The 22,968-nt window shown below is 43.9% G+C and overlaps 1 protein-coding gene across 4 annotated transcripts in view; it reads right to left on the reverse strand.

Annotated features, from left to right (window-relative positions):
* Positions 1–22,968, reverse strand: part of COL14A1 (collagen, type XIV, alpha 1) — a 270,892-nt gene that overhangs the window by 53,902 nt on the left and 194,022 nt on the right. For all 4 annotated transcript variants that reach the window (XR_825786.1, XR_825785.1, XM_010846187.1 and 1 more), the window contains exons 35-40: positions 21,933–22,010; positions 18,877–18,963; positions 13,006–13,059; positions 11,112–11,207; positions 9,867–9,920; positions 9,455–9,508 (exon numbers count right to left, since the gene is read on the reverse strand). Coding sequence is in view for 2 of the 4 variants with exons in the window: in XM_010846187.1 (XP_010844489.1) it covers positions 9,455–9,508; positions 9,867–9,920; positions 11,112–11,207; positions 13,006–13,059; positions 18,877–18,963; positions 21,933–22,010 (423 nt within the window). In the remaining 2 variants the exon portion in view is untranslated. The remainder of the gene's footprint in view (positions 1–9,454; positions 9,509–9,866; positions 9,921–11,111; positions 11,208–13,005; positions 13,060–18,876; positions 18,964–21,932; positions 22,011–22,968) is intronic.

A 22,968-nucleotide genomic window follows, 5' to 3' on the forward strand; every position in this document is an offset into this window, starting at 1 on the left:
GGACTAGAGGGTTCCACGGGAACACGCAAAAGGGTGTCCAGTCGTGGCGTGGGGGTCCGGGCAGGGGTTCCCAGAAGAGGGGTTCAGGTCAAGGGCCCCAGGAGGCTGGTCCACAGGAGGCTGGTCCACCCTCCCCGCCCAGAGGCCGCTCAGCTCAGGCCGGCTCCGGGACCTCTCCTCGCCCTTCATCCATGGTGAGGAGCGACGGCAGCAACTCTTCATATCGAAGCAATAAAGTTGGTGAAAAGGAAAACCACGTGAACTGTCTGCGCTTTGCAAACATCTCCAGATCTGTAGACGTTTCCTTTCACACCAGGGAGCCAATCTCAGCAGCTGTGCATTTGTGCATGAAGCACCCTCATGAAAAGCTGTTGCTGCTGCTGCTAAGTCGCTTCAGTCATGTCCGACTCTGTGCGACCCCATAGACAGCAGCCCACCAGGCTCCCCTGTCCCTGGGATTCTCCAGGCAAGAACACTGGAGTGGGTTGCCATTTCCTTCTCTAATGCATGAAAAGTGAAAAGGGAAAGTGAAGTTGTGCAGTCATGTCTGACTCTTAGTGACCCCATGGACTGCAGCCTACCAGACTCCTCTGTCCATGGGATTTTCCAGGCAAGAGTACTGGAGTAGGGTGCCATTGCCTTCTCTGCTCATGAAAAGCAGACACCTTTAATTAAGTGATGAAGAATGACTAACAGGGACAGAAGATGAAAGGAGAAGCATAATGTGAGAGTTCACTTAAACCGACACATGCTCTTTTTAGGTACATAAAATCAGCCACCTACGAACAGGGGTGCTTTATACGCTGAGCAGCTCCCAGCACGTCTCCTTTTTGAGAGTCCCACCTCAATATTAATATGCAACCACAATGCACATTAAAAATATTTTTTGCTATAAAAACTTGAAAGTTTTTTTAGTTTGTTTTTGAAAACATTTGGCTCTGAGCAGCTTATTAAGTTATGGTTGGCCATGATTTATCAGCAAAAGGAAATCTATTGCAAAATATGTTTTCAAAATCACTGATATTTGAATAAATACCAAATTTAACTATGGCTGAAATTAGCAAGTGTAATGTTTTATACACATTTAACTAATTTTGATTTTTTCAGTTTTCTTTTCTACAGTCTAGAGCAAACACATATGCTTTTTTTCAGGTGGCAAGAATTTTTTTGTAGGCTCTTAAAAAGTTCTTGATGAAAGTAAAAGAGGAGAGTGAAAAAGTTGGCTTAAAGTTCAACATTCAGAAAACTAAGATCATGGCATCTAGTCCCAGTACTTCATGGCAAATAGATGGAGAAACAGTGGAAACAGTGTCAGACTTTATTTTTCTGGGCTCCGAAATCACTGCATATGATGACTGCAGCCATGAAATTAAAAGACGCTTACTCCTTGGAAGGAAAGTTATGACCAACCTAGATAGCATATTCAAAAGCAGAGACATTACTTTGCCAACAAAGGTCCATCTAGTCAAGGCTATGGTTTTCCAGTGGTCATGTATGGATATGAGAGTTGGACTGTGAAGAAAGTTGAGCACCGAAGAATTGATGGTTTTGAACTGTGGTGTTGGAGAAGACTCTTGAGAATCCCTTGGACTGCAAGGAGATCCAACCAGTCCATCCTGAAGGAGACCAGCCCTGGGATTTCTTTGGAAAGAATGATGCTAAAGCTGAAACTCCAGGACTTTGGCCACCTCATGCGAAGAGTTGACTCATTGGAAAAGACTCTGATGCTGGGAGGGATTGGGGGCAGGAGGAGAAGGGGACGACAGAGGATGAGAGTTTGAGCAAACTCCGGGAGTTGGTGATGGACAGGGAGGCCTGGAGCGTTGCGATTTGTGGGGTGGCAAAGAGTCGGACACGACTGAGCGACTGAACTGATCTGAACTGAAAAAGTTTGCACTTTCAAGGTACTCTGTCTACAGCATCTAAAAGATGAAATGGATGTGCCCACAGAGCATGTTGTAACTAAAGTTAAAGTCAGAGGCTAGAATATTTATGCTTATGTAGTTATCAGAGACGGGCTTCCCTCGTGGTTCAGTAGTAAAGAATCTGCCTGCCAAGCAGGAAACTCGGGTTCGATCTCTGGTCTGGTAAGAGTCCCCAGAGAAGGAAATGGCAACCCACTACAGTGTTCCTGCCTGGGAAATCCCACGGACAGGGGAGCCTGGTGGGCTACAGGTCATGGGTTCGCTGAGGACTCAGACACAACAGCGACCGCACAGCAGCAGCAGCAGCCATCAGAAACAGCCCTGAGGACAGGGGCTCGGGTGCGACGGTCACTCTCCACACCCTCTTTGCAGCCAGGATGGTGGGCCACTGACACGAACTGTGATTGACTAAAACAGGGCCGAGCAGGTCCTTTGACAAACACCACTCCCTCGGGTACCGTGGGGCCTGTGAGCCCCTGGCATCTGACGCGTTTGCTGAACCAGAACGAACTTGAGCCAAGAGGACTGAAGAAACACTGAGACTCTCGCTGCACAGTTTCAACCCTGAGAGCACCGGCAAGGGGCCAGGAGGCAGTCGGCCACACGGAACAGGCTGCTACCAGCAGCAGAGGCTTCAGACCAGCCACCAGATTAAGGGGCCACGGAGCAAAAAGCCTCAGACCCTGAAACACTGGCCAGGTTAGAGACGGAGATCAGCCCTGAGCGTGCTTCCATGTGGAGTCACGCTGGGGAATTTTCAGTCACACACATGCAGATACAAACATACACACTTGCATTTTATAGGTGCACAGCACGCTAGTTTTAAAATGTACAAATTTATATGTGTATTACACGTATAATTTAAATGTATATATAGATATATAAACGGGTATAGCTTTAGTAACCTGCAGTGGTGATTCCAGTGAATGAAAACAAAAGCAATATTCAACCCAAGAAATTGCTTTGACTTGCAAAAGGTTTAACATAATGTATTGTCCAGTGGTTCTAAAACCTAGCTGTTTATTAGAATCAGTAATCATTTTTAAACTATACATTCCTAAGTCACACCCAAGACCATTAGTATCTGAATCTCTGAGGCTAAAGCTCAGGAATGTGTATATTCAAAAAACAAAGAAAACACAAAACAACAGCTTGATCACTTATGTTGTGGAACTGCTAGTTTTCAAATATAAACATGTCTGCCTTGGCCCCAAAGGACAGCGTTGGCATCAGAGTGCAAGATAGATATCATTTGTAGGCTGTCTCGTAGTAGAAGCATCTTTAAAGCCAGTAATAACAAGAAACTAATTCACTAAGTAATGGTTCTCTCCTCAAATGGGCCATTATCCAAGTAAAAGTGAAATGTAATCAAAGAAACATAGTCTTCATGTGTGAACTAGCAGCTTCTACTTGATCAAGAAAGTAACCCAAACTGGGCTCCTTCTGCCCCCAAAACACTGGGTGAGGTGTCTTCGGTAATGGAGTGCTGCTTATTAATATCTTCACTGGAAGAGTTGCCCATATTAGCGAAGTCCACCTTAACCTTTAATATAATTCTGTGGAAAGAAAGAGTGCAGTGTTGGGGCCTGAGAGTGGATTAGAATCCTGCTGCAATGCTTGCTAGCTGTGTGCGTTACTTTAAGTTTGCGTTACTTCAAGTTTCCAAGCTTCAGATTCTCTGTGTCTGTAATGGGGTGACAGTGCCCAGCATTTGTGGTTACTCTGAGGACTGGAGAACACAACATCTGTAGAGCACTGCACTTAGTCGATCATCAATAATAGTGGCTGCTGCTCTTTTTATTAAAATAATCTGCCAAGTCCCAATTGCATAGACTGTCATCACTGTGGTTGACTGGGAGAATGTTTTTTTGGGATTTTATAAAAACCTGTCTAGACCCATGGAAAAGAAAATCAAATCATTCTCTCCACTAGCTTTGTGCTAGTTTTTTGTATTTCCTTTTCTGGAGAAGGAAGATACTCAAGGGGGTAATTATCATGAATCTTAGTATTTAACAAAATATCCCTTAGATGAATCTCTCATCAGAGCTTGACATTTATGATAGAAATTAAATCCAGATTGCTGACTCCAGTTCAGTTCTTCAAGGATATTTTAAGCAAGCACAACTTGCTTTGATGAAATGGGACATTCATCACAAATACGGCCTTTGTGGAGTCGTTGAGTCGGGTCCGACTCTTTGCAACCCCATGGGGACTATAGTCCGCCAGGCTCCTCTGTCCATGGAATTCTCCAGGCAAGAATACTGGAGTGGGTAGCCATTCCCTTCTCCAAGGAGTCTTTCCAGTCCAGGGATGGAACCCAGGTCTCCTGCATTGCAGGCAGATTCTTTACCGTCTGAACCAACAGGGAAGCCCTTGCACACATCCAATCCACATAAAAAGGAAACACGGTCCAAGGATCCTTTCAACATAGACTCCAAGAAAATTAAACAATAAGAACTTGCTTTTTCTTTAGACTTTCTTTTTTTTTTTTTTTTTGCAGTTCATTAAAATCTTCTCAGTTACCTTGATAATGTCAAGGACAGGCATTATAAAATACTGTACTGTCCTGACTCATTGGCTCTACACTGAAACTAGTGAATACTCATACCAGCTAGAGTTGAATTTTTACATAGAAATCCCTTATATGAAGGGCTTCCCAGGTGGCGCTAGTGGTAAAGAACCTGCCTGCCAATGCAGGACACCTGAGTTGTGGGTTCGATTCCTGGGACAGGAAGATCCCCTGGAGGAGGGCACGGCAAACCACTCCAATATTCTTGTCTAGAGAATCCCATGGACAGAAGAGCCTGGCGAGCTACAGTCCATGGGGTCACAAAGAGTCAGATACAACTGAAGCGACTTAGCATGTCCTTATTTGAATCAATTTCCACAATAGCTCTATGGACTCAAATATTATTTTTCCCACTCAGATGAGGAAAGGGAGCCTTGAACACTTTGAGTGACTGGCTCCGTGTCCCATGGTTAGAGTTCAAACTCAGGTCTGGCTAAGTGTCCAAGTCTCTGATATTTACCACGGGGCCATCCTGCTTCTCCTAACCACAAGTTCAGCAGAATTCATATGCAGAACTTTAAAACAGTATTTCCTCTTTCACAGATGGAACGGGAAGCCTGTGGTTATGGCGTGAAAACAGGAGGTGCAGGGAGTGGTAACCTGGAGTAAGGGAAGCATTCCAGGTTTAGTTTTACTTGGAATTCTAAAACGAATACCCTTGGAGGAATACCAGGGAGGAATTACTACTGTCTTCCAGGTGCCATAAAATATGTATCTCCCGGTCATTTGTATTTCTTGTCTCTCGGCCTTTTTATAAAACCATAGTAAGAATTGGGAAAAAAATATTTTTTTAAAGTTTCTATTTGGAGTGGCTGACAGACAGCTGGTGGTCTTGGATATAAGTGAGCCTCAGAACTAGAAAAAAGGTAGTTTTTCCTTTCTTTCTTTTTCAGTTCATATACTTATCATCCACGTCTTTCCTGTTTTTCCTGGTTCCTCTTAGGACCGCTTGGATGACCAGGGTGGGGGCAGAGATGTCCGGCCTACATCAGAGGAGCCTAAAGACCACGGGGTGGGCCCTGGGGTCACAGACATCAAGCAGAGAGGAGGAACGAGGCAGAAGGGAGAGGGCAAGACGAACAGGGAAAAGAAGAAAGGATGAGGGTGCTGTCGGCTGCAATGATGCAGGATGAAAACCGACGCCCGCGCCCACCCGGCTGCTCAGCCTGCTTGCGCACTGCTGCTTTACACGGCGGGGTCTTGCACTGAGCCAGAGGCTGAGGCTGCTTCAGGGAAGAAGTCCAACTTCTGCTGGCCTTGCTTATGGCCTGAGGCCCAGGGTTGAATATGAGCTGCCTCTACGAGTCCATGATTCCCCTTGGGAAAAGCCAGAATGAGCTAGAAATTTTAGAAAGAAAACATGTTTCCTGTTTAAAGAGATGTTTAATCCTCTCTTTGTTTTCTGCTAAACTCCCCTCCTTGCAGACTAAATGGAAGGGTGACACTGGCCCTGGCTCCAGGTGAGGGACGCTGGCCTTTCCCTAAGCTAATAAGCAGGGCACTGATCACAGTTTGGGGCTGTGAATTCTTAACTCTCAGTAAGACAAGGACTTTTTAAAAGAAGGGTAACCAGTAAGGGACAGCCCATCACTTGACTATCAGAAGAAATGGGGCATGGTAATGATGCGAAGAGCTGACTCACTAGAAAAGGGCCTGAGGCTGGGAAAGATTGAAGGCGAGAGGAGAAGCGGGCAACAGAGGATGAACAGACATGAGACTGAGCAAACTCAGGAGATGCTGAAGGACAGGGAAGCCTGGCGTGCTGCACTTCATGGGGTTGTAGAGTCGAACACGACTGAGTGACGGAACAACAAGGAATAAATGAGTGACTTCAGTGTTTGGTGGTGCTGTTTCGTCGTTAAATCATGCCCGACTCTTTGAGACCCCATGGACTGTAGCCTGCCAAGCCCCTCTCTCCATGGGATTTCCCAGGCAAGAATATTCCCAGGCAAGAATACTAGAGTGGGTTGTCATTTCTTTCTTCAGGGGATCGTCCCAACCCAGGGATCAAACCCGTGTTGCCTGCACTGGCACATAGACTTTTTCACCACTGAGCCACCAGAGAAGCCCGACGAGTGATTTCAGCGCTTGGCGTAACGACAAAACAACTGCCTTCCCAATTTCCTGGAAAACGCTTTCCAGGAGAGGCTCCTCGGGCGTCTCGGCAGGAAGTCTCTTCACCCCGTGTGTCTGCTCTCAGACAGCTCTGTGCCACGGTTGCCACTGCCATTATTACCATAGTCATCATTATTGCTTTCCTTCTGAGTGCAACTGTGCCTCAGGCACAGCAGGGATGAAAGTGAAGTCACTCAGTCGCCTCCGACTCTGTGCGACCCCGTGGCCTGCAGCCTGCCAGGCTCCTCAGTCCATGGGATTCTCCAGGCAGGAACACTGGGGGCCACCAGTTCCTGCTCCAGGGGATCTTCCTGGCAGAACCCATGTCTTCTGTTTCCCCTGCATTGCAGGCAGATTCTGAACCAGTGAGCCACCAGGGAAGCCCACATGACACACAGCAGGTACTAAATTAAGATATGAGTTCAACTAATATCTTATTAAACAAGATATTAAGATAATGAAAATATGTATGTGCAGTCCCTCCCTCAAGCTGAGTAGGCATTCCAGGAGATACTACTACATATTATTATGTGTTAATGATGCCCCGAGAGTTGTACACTGGAATAGTATTACCTTCAAATATCTTTCCTAAAGCAACTGGGATAGGGTTGGCACAATTTTTTTAACATTAAATTTTTAATGAGTTAAATTTTTCTTTAACTCGTTTAAAGAATGAGTGTCCTCTGGAAACCATTTTAAAAACGCAATTCCCTTCCCATCCACAAATTTTTCAAAATAGGCATTAGAGGCAGATTGAGAGCAGGAGGAGAAGGGGACAACAGAGGCTGAGATGGTTGGATGGCGTCACCGACTCAATAGACATGAGTTTGAGTGAACTCCGGGAGTTGGTGATGGACAGGGAGGCCTGGCGTGCTGCGATTCATGGGGTCGCAAAGAGTCAGACACAACTGAGCGACTGAACTGAGCTGAAAGTTTTACCTTCAAATTGAGGGAGAGAGGGAAATAAAATCTATGTACAGATATATTAACACTTTATTAGGCCTTAAGACTTTTTATCCTATAGAACAAAACATGTTTGGAAGAATGGCAACATATTTATCAAAAAATCTGTGTTGGCGTAGTGCTTTTAAAAGAATCCCAGACTCAAATGATCTGGACACTAACCCAATATGTTTGCTCTGGAAGAACTTTTCCAAGACTAGACTCTGCATAGATAAATCAAGGAAATTCACTGAACCAAACCTTTAGAACTGCTGTTTTCAGAGCTTCAGAGTTTTCAGGAATCATGAAGGAACCTAGGTGTGTAACCACACAGGATCTTAGTCTAAGCCCTTTGCCAAAACATACAAATACTTTTAGACACTCCTTCCACATGTCCAAAACACCTACATAAATCTCACTTCTAGAGAAAGCCTCTTCTTAGATACATTCACCTGGACGTGCTTTACCGACTAATCCCATTTGATGGATGGAGATTGAACCGAGATTTTAAGCAAATGAAAGTTGAATGTGAAACCAAAAAAAAAAACCTAACATGGAAGGAATTTAAATTCCCACACCTGCACCCCTATAGAAAACATTTATTTCCTTATCCTTGAGCAGCATAGCTAAAGGCAACCTGGTCTGAGTAGAGAACTACGTCCTCCAGCTAATCATTTGCTACCCTAGTGGGTTAGCTGTCCCCTACGATATCAGCGAATGTCGCTGAACGTGCTGTCCTTTACTGGACTGGATCTAAGTGGAGGCCACTGTATATAATCAAGTCTTAAGAAAAATTGTGCAGCTGCCAGTGACCTTTTGAGGAAGATCAGTCTCTCTCTGTCGCTGAAAATGTAATAAATTTCTATTGCCTTCCTGTAAAAGCTCAAAATCCTTGGTCCGAAAAAAAGAAGCGATGACGTCAGTGAATTTGTGTTTACCTCTTCGGTGCCATCTCTTGGCAAGTTCTCCACACCAAGGCATGTGCACACACGTGTACACTTGTGTGCACACACAGACACACATACAGACAGAGCACTGTCATCTCCAGCCACACTGAACCATGCGCAGGAACGGAGATGCCCACCTTCTCGTCCACTCCACCCCTCCACACGCCATGCATGCTGTCCCTCTGCTTGCAATGGCTTCCCCGTCCTTCCTGGCTGATTTCTCTCCCTCAGTTGAAAACCAGTCTATGTGGTGCTGCCTCCGGGAAGCCTTCCTTCCCCAACCCTCCAGGTCTGGCTTGGTTATCTATTCCTGTGCCCTATGGGGCTCTGTAAATTCTCCCATGATAGCATGTTTCTTATTTGGTTCTGTTTCCCCCATTAAGCTCTAAACTCTTTGAGGACAAAAACCCTCAAACCTGGCTCAGTGAAGACATGTTGACCAAACACACTCTGGATGTTAAGTCAGCCCTCAACCACCCTATACATTCTTTTATTGCCGTGCACTTGAACAATTCCAGGAAGTGACTACTGATGTGTGCTAAAGAAATGGAGACTATTACAGATAGTCACCATCATTAAATTCCAGTTCTTATGGTTCTTGATTTCCTTTAGGTTTGTACCTTAAGAATTTGGAACAACCGGAAAATCTGTTAGAGCAACGCCCACAATTCAGTGCAAATTGCATTCAGCTTCTGGGAACATTCAGCAAGAGGTGTGGCTGGTTTGAGAAGGTCTGCTGAAAGTTTCTAGGTTTTGAGGAAAGTTGTGGATGTGGAAGAACACCAGTTAAGGTAAACAGATGCAGGATTGGTAGAACGTAGACAGATGGGAGAAAAAATACGGGAAAAACAAAACAAAACACGTGGTTTGACTTCCCTGCACAGAGCCTGCCAGCAGCAGAGAGAGACCTGGTGAGAAGTGTACTGTGCTAACGGGCAATCTTGGGCTCGTCTTACCCTCTGGCCCGGGGAGCCGTCGCGTCCTGGTGAACCAACACTGCCTGGGACACCCTAGACAGAGCAAAGACAGGACGGTGTCAGAATCGCGGAAACCAATCACCCTCTCAGCCAGCTGCCCCGGAATAAGTCAAGGCCTCCAAACAAACCTGAAACCCTACGGGTAAAGCCCAGAGCTTATTCACCGGAAGGAAAGCAAATGTCCCCCACCGGGGTTCACCCACCGGGGTTCACCCGGGGCAGCGTCAGGAGGACCCTCGGGTGGGGGCCAAAGGTCAATGAATACAGGCTGCTGGTCCTCAGCATAGAAACCGTTCACTGCCAAGATCACAGCGGACTTCAGAAGCTACGGTCTTTTTTCTTGGTAAAGCTCTAGACTGAGAGCAATGGAGTAAAAAAATAAAAATAGTACCTGTGGGCCAGGCAATCCGATCTCTCCTTTCTCTCCTTTTTCACCTGGCATTCCCTGGACATCCGAAAGGACACGGGGGTTAAGTTCACAAAAGGAAACTGGTAAGTCCTTAGTCTCTTCTTTTCCTCTGCTGGCTGACTCTTAACATTTTCAACATTAAATTGTTTCTACACTAACATCCAAATACAGCATATTTCACTTTTCACATAAGCTACACAACTTAGGTAAGCATGCTTACAGAGTAGAATGTTTATATTTCAGAATAGTTTAAACACAGTGCGTACAATCTGATTTAGTTAAGCTTATATTGTAAATACATGAGCAGAGTCTTGAATATTTCAGTATTATTTATAGCTTAGATGTTAAAACTTACATCTATATATACTTTTGTTTTGTTTGGCTAGAAACTTATAAAAAGGCAAAAGCAAGCACAGTACCTGACCTGTAGCAAGACCTCAACGAATTCTTAGTGTTAATTGTAATTATACAAACTGGCATGTTAAATAAGAATAATTCATTCATGTGTAAATGACTCTGGAAATGAAGACATCTGAGCTAGGGACACACAATCATATGCACAGGAAGATTTGCTAAAACTGTATTTCAATCATTTATACTAAAACTGTACTTAAAAATGTATATAATGGCACAAATACTAATTACAGAGACCGGTTTCATTCCTTAAATCTAGATTCCTCTACTAAGTTAAATGAAAATCAGTGAATGGAACTGAATTTGCTTTCAATGGTACAAACAGCTCATGTGGCTGTAAAGAGCATATCGTCTATAATGTTAAACTCATCTCAGCCCACTTTGATGGCCTGTCGAGATAAAGACGTAAATAAATGGCTTTGTGGTTGTAGCTCCACGATTACTACAAATACCAAATGAAAAACTTAAGTCGTATAACATCTGTCCCTTCCAGGTTTATCATACCCACTAAGGACTTGGTCAAATAAGAAAAAGGAGCCGGATGTGTCAAGCCGTGCTTTCTTTTCCAGACAAATCACCTGTGGCTGTACCTACTCCCTGGGCACGTACATAAACCTACAGGCCCCGTTTACTGAGTGCAAAGCTGGCTTATGAACGAGCTCTCGATCATCATGCTCATTTCCCAGTCCTTACTTTCAGGGGCTGGAAGAGGCTGTGGATCATTACTAGGGGTGGAAGACAAAAGCTCATTCTCTATAACTCATGGGGAAGTGAGAACAACAAAACCCGCCCCAACGCTGACACACAACTCACAGGCATCCCTTGAATGGAGAGACCGCTTGGTCCCTGGGGCCCCGGGGGGCCCTGAGGTCCAGGAGGGCCCGTTTCACCCCGAGGGCCATCTGGTCCCTGGAAGGCAAGAAGGTCAGGCCAAAGGTAAGTCAGACCCCCTGGAACCCAGAAATATCTACTACCCGATGTTCCTGCTGAGCGCATTTATCTTCTACTTCATTAACTTTCCTCAGACATAAAACACTCACAGGACAACAAGACACGAAGCCTCAGAGGACTCGCCTCCCAGACCTAGAGTCATCAGCGAACCAGGAGAGAAAACACAGTAGCTGCTGCAACTGTACTTATAGTGGTTTCCATAAATAAGAACGCTGTGCCAACAGTGTGAGGAATTAGGCCCCCCACACTGCATCACAAATCTGAAAGATGTAAGCGGTACAAGACCACCCTCTTGGCCTTCGAAGGTTCCCACCATCCAGCCAAACGACATTCCCTTCCTTCGTTACTGTGAACTGTCATCTCTGGGGCGCTGCTCTGCATTTATCGAAGATATTGGGGCACGTACTCTCATACGTGGAGCCAAGTAAGATCCATCGCCTCTGCCTGAGAAAACGTGCCACAATCGCAAAAAGTAAAACAGAACAACAAAGAAGACCTCGTGTGGTCTGAGTGTGGAGCTGGGTGGTACCCGATCCATTCTCTCCAGCCTTCTTTCACTGACTCCCCCTCGGCCTCGCCCCATTCTCTCTTACCTTGTTCCACTTGTCTCCAATTTTCTACTAAAAAAAAGCTGCAGTGTTCTCTCCTCCATGAATAAATGCTGTGCGGATTTAATAAGTGATCATGTTGAAGCAGTAAGTCAAGCAAGATGGCTGGGGACGACGCAGAGCATCACGGTAAAGGTGAGACAGGCGGAAGAGCGTCACGGTGAAGGTGAGACAGGCGGAAGAGCGTCACGGTGAAGGTGAGACAGGCGGAAGAGCGTCACGGTGAAGGTGAGACAGGCGGAAGAGCGATCAGAGGCCTGAAGCCAAGGAGCTGGGGCTGACTCTCAAGGCAGTCGCGCACGACTGCAGGGCTTAAGGGTGTGATGTGCTCCAGTGTAACTCTAAAGAAACGAATCCGGGGCAGATATGAAGACTCAATCCAAAACATCAGGCCCCTGGAGCCAGAAATAGAGACGATGGGTGGGGCCTGAACTCGCTTAGGCTGGGCGCCTGCCACCCCTTAGGTGCCTTTGTGCGAAGCAGGGAAACGTGTTCCTGGACCGGGATCGGCAGGGCGGGCTCCTTTGAGTCGCGGCCTCTGTACGGGGTACAGACTGAACCACCCCGCTTGGTGGCCTTGGGCAGTGAGAAGGGAAGACAGGGCTGTGTGTCTGACGGCGCGTGGTGGGAGGGAAGGAGAGGAGTCTAAAACCTGAACAATGCCCTGGAGGACCCCAGCCTGGCTGTGATTCAGCGCTCCCCCTAAGACGCATCTTTGTTGCAGACAGGAAAGAGGAGAGCAAGAGCAAGAGCCGCATAAGCAACCAAAGCGCCCGGAGCACTGACACCCCGTCTCAGACCCAGAAACCTTGTCACTGAGTTAGGGCGTTTCTTCTGATGAAAACACACAAGCTTTTAAGAATAAGGGGAAAGGCTTCAACACAACTTCCATTAAAATACAAGAAGCTTTACAACGTTACGTGGCAGCCTGGATGGGAAGGGAGTTTCGGGGAGAATGGATATATGGATATGTATGGCTGAGTCCCTTTGCTGTCCACCCGAACTATCACAGCGTTACTAATCGGCTATACTCCAATATAAAATTTTCAAAAATTTAAAAAACATATAAGGAGCTTTAGATTGCCAAGGGTAACTATTGCTTAACTCCAAAAGTATACCATGCCTGGGGATGAGAGAGAGCGCCTTACCTTTAGGCCCGGGTCACCTCGCTGGCCTTTCGGTCCTCGGAGTCCTGGGCCCCCCTGGCAGAAAGACATTAAGTGTTAGCACAAAGACAAATATGAAAGCAATATAGCGTATTCGTTTCCCTTAATAATATGGATTATGTAATTCTTATTTGGTACAAAGGCCAACACGTTGTGTAATGATATGTTCACTATGTTCCTCAACTGAGGTCTGTCCCCCAGATTCACCTCTTCTTGTTAATGGTTTCAGAGCTTGAGCAAACTTTCTATGCTAAATCCCTTTAAATTAAAAAAAAACAAAAAGCTACAGAATCTTTTGATTGCGTGTGTAAGATTACTGCTATTAATACTGCAAATAATAAAAAATATACTCTTAACCTAAAATTATATGCATGTCTTATACCATGACTTTGAGATTAAATTATTTAATTAGACTGTATTATATTACATTGTAAAAAGCATATAAAATAGTAACAATTTAGTTCTCTTTATTTATATCATAAAAAGCTATTCAGTGCCTCTGAAATGTCAGTTATTTGCATTTTCCTCTTAAAACTTCTGTTGCATTAATGCACTCCCTGTACTATCATTTAGTAGTATTTTCTTTGTACATATATGCACATAATACATAACACAGTAAATATGTGTATATGTGTGTATACAGTCTTTGCAAACATATTCTTTGTATATGTGTGCATAACATATATGTAAATACACTCTGAATATTTTTTACTTGGCTCTTACTTCACTTAAATCTACTTCAAAAGCAAATATTATATACTATAGCAGATGGAAAAACATATTACTTACTAAGAATGTGAGGCAGACCTGAAAATACACTATAAATAACGTCACTAAACTTGGCCAGATTTTGTCCCTGGTGCCGACTGTGAGCAAAGCCTTTGCTCTATTAAAAGGGGGCGTGAGTAAGGGTTAGGAGGGTCACATGGGTACCAGTCTAAGAATATGCTTTCACTTGAGTAGAAGGATGACAAGATCATTGAAAATGGAGTGGCTTTCTCACTGGATGAGTCCATTTGACCTCCGGCTGTGTCCGTGACCACTGATGATCCTTCTGTTACCATCAGCCCTTGCCTCCCTTGGGAAAAGACTGGATCAGGCGACAGTCAAGGCCTCCTCCAGTTCGTCTGAAGCACTTACACTCACTGCCAGCACCAGTCAGCTGCTTATCTTCCAGATTTTTAGCATACAGTAATCAAATCATTATTTAACTTATATGCAGAGTACATCATGAGAAATGCTGGGCTGGATGAAGCACAAGCTGGAATCAAGATTGCCAAGAGAAATATCAACAACCTCAGATATGCAGATGACACCACCCTTACGGCAGAAAGTGAAGAGAACTAAGGAGCCTCTTGATGAAAGTGAAAGAGGAGAGTGAAAAAGTTGGCTTAAAGCTCAACATTCAGAAAACTAAGATCATGGCATCCAGTCCCATCACTTCATGGGAAATGGGGAAACAGTGGAAACAGTGGCTGATTTTATTTTCCTGGGCTCCAAAGTCACCACAGATGGTGACTGCAGCCATGAAATTAAAAGACACTTACTCCTTGGAAGGAAAGCTATGACCAACCTAGACAGCATATTGAAAAGCAGAGACATTACTTTGCCAACAAAGGTCCATCTAGTCAAGGCTATGGTTTTTCTAGTAGTCATGTATGGATGTGAGAGTTGGACTATAAAGAAAGCTGAGTGCCGAAGAACTGATGCTTTTGAACTGTGGTGTTGGAGAAGACTCTTGAGAGTCCCTTGAACTCCAAAGGGATCCAACCAGTCCATCCTCAAGGAGATCAGTCTTGGGTGTTCATTGGAAGGACTGATGCTAAAGCTGAAACTCCAATACTTTGGCCACCTGATGGGAAGAACTGACTCATTGGAAAATACCCTGATGCTGGGAAAGACTGAAGGTGGGAGAACAAGGGGATGACAGAGGATGAGATGGTTGGATGGCATCACCAACTCAATGGAGGTGAGTTTGAATAAACTCCAGGAGTTGGTGATGCACAGGGTGCTGCAGTTCATGGGGTCACAAAGAGTCGGACACGGCTGATCGACTGAACTGAACTGAACTGAATCAAATCATACTTTATGTAAGTGCACACGTCTCTATAGGAAATATTGCCTGTAGTGTCTCCGGTATTATTTGACATATATAGATTACATATATGACACAACACTTTTCATATATTTCTGAGTTAATATGTTTCTCCATAACATGACATATAGATCTAACTTACTGTAAATGAGTTGCATAGTTGTCTGAACAATGAGATAATTTGTTTAACCATTCTTTCATTATTGGAAATGTAGGGCATTTTCCCTACAATTTGTTACTGTCTAAACAATACTACAATCACCATCGTTATACATGCCCTAAGTACAAATTTTAATATTCAAGTACAAATTTTAATATTTAAGATCTCAACGAGGAGAATTTTAAGTGAAATGTAACAGAGAGGCAGATATATTGTCAAACTGCTGTGAAAACACGGCACCACTTTATTCATCTGTTAGGAGCTGATGAAGGGAGTCTCTGTTTCTCTAGATTTTAGTCAGCACTTGATATTTTCAAGCTTTACATTTTTATGAAGCTGGTAAAAATAATATCTTGCTCCTATTTTAATTTTTATTTCCCTTAAGACTCCTATGATTGAGCATCTTTTCATAACGCTTGTCCATTTGCATTTTATCTCAATACAACTACCAATTCACATTCTTCACCCAGTTTCCTATTGGGTTACATGTCTTCTTCTCTTTAATGTGCAGAAACTCTTCATATATTTGGATACCACATCCTTAACTGTTACAGATGATGCAAATGTTTTTCCCAACTGTGGCAGACACTGTTGGTTGATTACCAAAGCTTCTTTTCTGACTTCCTTCTCCATTTCACTTTTCCTGCTATAAAGACAGAGATTTGCTTGCCCAGCCTCCAAGGAATGGGTATATTAACTGGTTTGAGCCAATATGATCAAGAAGCTGTAAGTCTAAAGAAAGCAAATTTGGAAGCTGGAACAAGCTTGGGTCTTGATAAAGTTGTTGAGCAGCCATATTTGCTTGGGACCATCTACCTCTAGGTCTTTTGCTGAGCAAATTATGAATGTTCAAGCGTCCCAATGATCTACATCAATGCATTCATCAAGTTTTCTGTTCCTTGCAAGAAGCCTAGTGTGTTCCAATTAACATACTCATTCTGGGACACCTCTTTAATTGTGTTTGTTCATCTTAAATAATTGTCTTTTAGTTGAAGGTTTTGTCCAAATGTGGCAATTTGGCTCAAAGATACCCGAGGTATCAGGTCTGCAAAATCCAGGAACCTTTTTATACTTCTAACTTATTTTCCACCTGATACCTAACCTTCATCATGGAGTGGGTGACAAGAATTCAGCAAATGTTTGTGGATGTGAACTTTCATCCTTTTAGTAAGAAAGGGTGAGGTGAGGCCAAAGGAATATGGCTCTTTCATCCATGGTGTCCTGTGGCTTTTCTGGAGTTTTACTGGCACCTATCACTGGGTAAATTCTTGAATAAGGAAACAGTTTCAACTATGTTAAATCATCAGACAGGCTTATTGCATACACTGGGGGATTTGTTGCTTTTATTGCTTAGTCGCTAAGTCACGTCCAACTCTTTGCGACCCCATGGAAGAAGCTTGCCAGGCTCCTCTGTCCATGGGATTTCTCAGGCAAGAACACTGGAGTGGGTTGCCCTTTCCTTCTCCAGGGGATCTTCCTGACCGAGGGATTGAACCCATGTCTCCTTCATTCAGGCAGATTCTTTATCACCGAGCTACCTTGGAAGCCATACTGTTTTGGTCACTGTTTCTTCAATAGTTTATTATGCTTGAAAACGCCAATGGCTTTTCTCGTTTGCCTCTTCCTTCCCCGCAAGTCAGAGCTCAGCCCTGCTTTCCTGCTTCTCGGCTGCTGCTTTCCTCACTCTTAGGTCACACATAAATATTTTATAACTTGTTCCAGCAGCATTGCCGATGAAGAAAACTTGAAAAGCCTCCAGCTAGAAAAGCTTATTAATGCTGTTTAAAATAAAATAAAGGCTGTTCTAATTAAGAATTGAACCCTTAAGCACCATAATGAAAAGGAAACAAAGCACCAGAGCGAAGGCATCGCTGAGGCTGCCCTGAGGGAGGGCAGGAGGGTGGCTGAGGTTTCTGGAAAGCAGCGTCACACAGCCCACGCAAGGCAGTGGAGAGGGCGCCGGGCTCCGTGAGGAGCAGGCGTGGGCAGAGCATGGGTGTGACTGAAAGCAGAGGAGCTCGAAAGGCAGCAATGTGAGTGAGCTAGAACAGCCACAAAAAGTCTCACCAGCTGGTGGAAAAGCAAGACTTTTTTCCACTTTAGCTATGGGAGGAGTAAATGTCTCCACTAAGAAATACTACCCAGAAACTGATTCTCATACAATTGAGGGACCAGAATTTACTGGTTTTCAGCTGGTTTGTACGGCCAGGATATTAACAGAAGCAGACACATACGCTGTCTCAAAAAATACAGCTCAAACATGGGCTCAAAATATTCCCAGAAAGTTTCAAGTAATGCAAACTCAAATATACAACCCCCAAAATAAAAAAGACATGTGGAAACAACACAGCATGAATAAAACTACCAACAAAGCAAATGGAAGAATCAAGACCACATATACTACAGATGCTGAGATGATCAGATAAAGAATGTAAATCATACTAAAATATTTAAAGAAAAAAGTTTTGAAAATGTTACAAAAGAAGAAGAGGCTATACAAATGACCAGAAGGTTTGAAATGGAACCAAACATAACTTCTAGAGAAACTAAATATGATAATCACAATCAGAAACACCATGCCTAGGTTAAGCAGCGTATTAAACAGAGCTAAACACACAGTACATCAGAAAGTAATGTTGAGGATATTACACAGAGGAAAGCCTGGCAACACAAACAGGAAATAAATTAGAGGTTAAAAAGAGAGTAGAAAGAGGTTAAAAAGACATGAGAGTAAAATCAGAAAGTATAATGCACATCTAGCTGGCGTTTCAGAAAAAGAGATGATCAGAGAGAGGGAATGTTTAAAGAGAAAATGACTGAGAAAACTCCAAAATGTACAAGAAACATTGGTATTCAAATTCATAAAGCCCTCAACGTTCCAAGACTACAAAACAATAGCATCAAAATGTACTGTGGTGAAACTTCTGATCATTAATGACAAAAGGATCTTAAAAGAAACTAATGGAGAAAATATTTCTCACAGAAAAATGACAGTTAATTCAACTGACAGCTGACTTCTCTGTAACAACAATGGAAGCGATGACATTGTAATAGCATCTACAAAGTGCTCAGAGGAAATAACTGTTAGTCTAGCACTGCACTCCCAGTTTCTTAGTTTGGAAAGCTGTCTGACTGTTTTCATGGAGGTCAATAGTAACACTTAAGCAAGGTAGGAGATTTATTATTCTCTCATATTAAAATCCGAGCTGTTCAGCGCAGTCGAGTGGCTTTATCGCCCAAGGCAGCGTGAAGCCGTTGGTGCCTCCCTCTTCCTGCTGTGCTGTGCCCAACGGCATTGCTGCCACAGTGAACCCACTACCTCACGCTCAAAGGAGGGCATTCGGTTTTCATTTAAGAGCAACGCCCAGGGTGCGTGCATACACCTTCTCTCTCCCTGGCCAGAACTTAGTCACAAGGTCATCTTTACTTGCATAATTGCTAAGAAATCAAGTCTCAAGCTGAATGGCCATGAAGCTGGCCATGTACGCAGGGGAGTATCTTCTATTAAAAGAGAAGCAGTAGCAATGATTCAGGGGAAATTAGTAACCTTTGTAACAAATATCAAATAACACTTAAGGTCAAATGAGGCAAGACTTACTGGTGGGCCCGCTGGTCCCAGAGCCGCTTTATTGATTTCCGAACAGGAGCAGGCATGCGGGAGCTCTGGGCAGGCCTCCTCATCCCTCTGCAGAGAAAAAGAAATAGTATGACTATTAACAAGATGGTCTATACAAACGACTTTATGACTCAAAGGAAACATTTGGAGACACTTCAAAAAAAATCCTTCAGTGAGCATTAGTCTAGAAAAGCAGAGAATATTCCCTTCTGACCACAAAATCTTTTCTTTAAAGAAGCAATGAATGGGTGTCTAGCAAGGCGTTAATCAACGCCGTTATCAAAGGATGTTGACAAAACCAGCTTGGGAATCCAGGTGAAGCAAGAAAGGCACAAGTGGAGGTGCAAAACCAAAGATCCTGGTTGCCATTTAATTCAGCTGGGTAAGTGGTACTCCGTGAACTAAAGGTCCTGAAACTTCCTTAGTGTTACAACACTTTTTTCCATTTCAAAGGATAAAAGAAAACTTGTAGCAACAGTCCATCAAAACACCCGCTTCCACACTAAAACCAAGAGCCAGAAGAAAAGAAAACGGTGGTTAAACACATGATGCACACCTGCAGCAATGTTAGCTGCTGCTCACACTCTGTGGCTGACACACGCCTGCAGCAATGTTAGCTGCTGCTCACACTCTGTGGCTGACACACGCCTGCAGCAATGTTAGCTACTGCTCACACTCTGTGGCTGACACACGCCTGCAGCAATGTTAGCTGCTGCTCACACTCTGTGGCTGACACACACCTGCAGCAATGTTAACTGCTGCTCACATTCTGTGGCTGAATGTGAGAATAACACCACAGCACCAGCCTAAAGCTTTGTGATAAGAGCTCATCTCCTCTTGGAGAATTCTGATGCCAGGTGACACCACAAGATAGATGATTTAGGTCAGACTGAATATGCCTGAATGAGTTACCGGCGTTTAAAGGAAGACAGGGCACCTGGTAAGCACTACTGAATGATTCGTGAATATCCCATTTGGAGCAACAGCCAAAAAAGTCTGCCCTAGGATGAAAAACTAGAAAGGTTCAACGGTCCCTTTGGATAGAGAAAGTGAGCTTCGTCTTCTAAGATCTTGGGGAAAGGTACTGTTAGGGCTGAACAGAGGACAGATGGTAATTAAATTGTCAAGCTGAAAATACTTTCAGGCTCTGAAATATTCACAACAGAAATCCAAAAGAGTCTGAGCAAAGAGCCTTTATATGCTTTTCTCCAAATGTTGGACAATATCCAAAAGTTTCAGCTCATTGCAGGAAAGGAAAACCCTGCTAAACGTATCTGGCTTGATAACTTGGGCAGCTTGAATGAGATACAGACTTAAGAATCCTGAAAGATCCTCCAAGCAGGCTGACAGCAGGCCTCCTGTGACCAGAGACTGCCTAATGGTTTTGCCACTGCTGCTGGCTGTATCTCCATCTGAGTCTTTCTACCACGGGACTTGCACACCTTCAGTGACAGAAAGAAAAAGAACAGCTCGGAGAGGGCAGGGATCTGCCTAGGCGACATGGTGATTACACTCTGCTTGATGCAGGGTGTTTCTGGGTGCTTCCTTACAATCCCCATTCTACCTGCCCTTATGCACAGCATCATAGTGTCTCTGCTTTAATTCCTCACCATAGTTTAATGGAAACTTATTTTGGTGAAAAAAAGAGTCACTCCCTTCTCAAACAAAGTCACCACGCATACATGGCCTGCAGCAGATGACATGAGCTGATGTAAGGTCTTAAAAAAAGAAATTTTTTAGACTTGAGGAAGTCTTCCCCGTGACCATGACCAGGTTGAATTCTTAAGACATGACTTCTGTCCAAACATAACAGGGTCAACATTTCAGCTCACTGGTCCTAAAGATCCTTAGGTACGAACAATCCATTTTTAAATACACAGTCATCCACCCTGGTGAGTTACATTTGGTATTTATAATGTGAAAAGGTTTATTTTTCTAGCAGCTTTGCCTAAGTTAAATAGATTATGACTATGGTTCCCAGATTGTGTGGAAAGAAGGCCTGGGGCATTACAGGAAATTCACAGGGGCATTCTGAGTTTTTTTTTAAAAAGTCAAGAGACACAGCAAAATTCAGTACCCACTGGACTTTGTATACACAACCAGCTCAAGGTATAATAGGTCACAATTTCAACACTAGAAGGGACTTCCCTGAAGTCCAGTGGTTAAGACTCCACGTTTCCACAGCAGGGGGCCATGGCCCAGGTCGGAAAACTGAGATCCCAAAGACAAAAAAAAGAACAACTTGGTAAATTTGTTTTATCAGCACTTGCTGTGAAGGAAAGCAAATACCACGGGGAAAATCACCGTGGAAAGGAAGGGAAGGTGGGGCCTTCCCTGCTGGTCCAGAGGCTGAGATTCTGAGACCCCAGTGCAGGGGCCAGTCGGACCCCTCACCAGGGAGCGGGGTCCCCCCTGCAACTAAAGGTGCCCCGTGCTGCAGCTAAGACCTGGCACAAACACATAAATAAATGCTTTAGTTAAAAAAGGAAGAAGCCAGGGTGGTGATGTCCAGTCAGACTCTGAGACCTGAGAAGTGCGTTCTCAACAGGCACACACATCCCAGTAGTGAGTAGTTGTGGTTTTTCAAAAGTAAGTGTATCATCTTACAATTCTGATTTATATATTAATATATTGTTGGTTCATACAGCAGAGTTTTTAAGATACGAACACTTATGAAGACGTTTGGACCTAATGACCTCATATATGGAATTACTAGATATTTCTTTTGGCTCTGGGGTACCATGAAAAAAAATTACTGCAACGCCAAAGGATTCATGAACCACGGAATTTGGGAACATCTGGACCCTACATAAGTGGCACCCCGTGTAGCTGGGCAGTTCCCACTGCGTGTGTCCGTGTGTCTGCTGATTCCAGATATGCCTCCTTCTTAACTGCTTTTTAATTTTCATCAGCAGCGTCATAATGAATTATCTGTGACATGAATTTTGTGAAATAGCATTTCATTTTCAGCACTGCAATTAAATATAACTTTAGAAAGTTTCAGCAAAGAACAGAATTAGTGAAAGAAGAATTCTTACCAGGGCAGGAAGTTCACAGCATTTGTCTTTATTGGCCCAGGATGTGGAACAAACAATATCAAACATCTGTAACTGGAACTGCAATTTAAAAAGAAAATTGTCATTCAATAAAAGATATATACAATATATACAATGTTCAGTAAAAGATACATTGTGTGTATAATTTATAATGACTTCACAGTACACATTACATAGTGCTGTTAGTCGCTCAGTCCTGTCTGTCTTTGTGACCCCATGGACTGCAGCCCATCAGGCTCCTCTGTCCATGGGATTCTCCAGGCGAGAGCACTGGAGTGGGATGCCATGCCCTTCTCCAGGGGGTCTTCCCCACCCAGGGATCAATCCTGACTCTCCTGCACTGCAAGCAGATCCTTTACCATCTGAGCCACCTTACATAATAAAACACCAACACATTTATAACATAATATTACAGTGAATAAATGTGAAAAGTCATTCCTCAAACACACAGTGATTTAAGACTTCTGTCAGTGGTTACTCCTTCCACCATCCAAACTGCCTTACTCATCACAATTCTTCCTCCCATCTCTACGTAAAAACACTTAGAGCCTCTGGTGAAATCCTCCCTATGGCCCACCACAGTTAGTCCAAGTGCCTCCGTGACCCCACCAGGCTCTAGACATCTCTTACAGCCCATCGCCCGCCATCCAGTACACTTATTTATATTTCCCCTCAGAGTGGGCACTCATCAAAGCCATAGCACCTTCGTGCCCCCATCGTAATGAGTGACATGCAGGGACTTCCCTGGAGGCCCAGGCTTGGGACGTGGAACTTCACTTCAGGGGCCAGAGGTTCAATCCGTGGTTGGGGAACTAAGTCATATGCCTTGTGGCATGGCAAAAAAAAAAAGGGGGGGGCATGTAGTAGATATTCATGGAGGCTTGTTGAATTATTTCTGACTTCCATCATTCAAGCATACATTTGACCACTTTTTCTTTAGTGTATAATGCAAGCCAGATACCATATAGACCTTTAGGATATAAAAATGAGCAAAACCAGCTTTTTGCCCACAAAGCAT

The sequence above is a fragment of the Bison bison genome, unplaced genomic scaffold, assembly GCF_000754665.1.
Source record: "Bison bison bison isolate TAMUID 2011002044 unplaced genomic scaffold, Bison_UMD1.0 scf7180017864233, whole genome shotgun sequence".
In the NCBI taxonomy this organism is placed as follows: domain Eukaryota; kingdom Metazoa; phylum Chordata; class Mammalia; order Artiodactyla; family Bovidae; genus Bison; species Bison bison.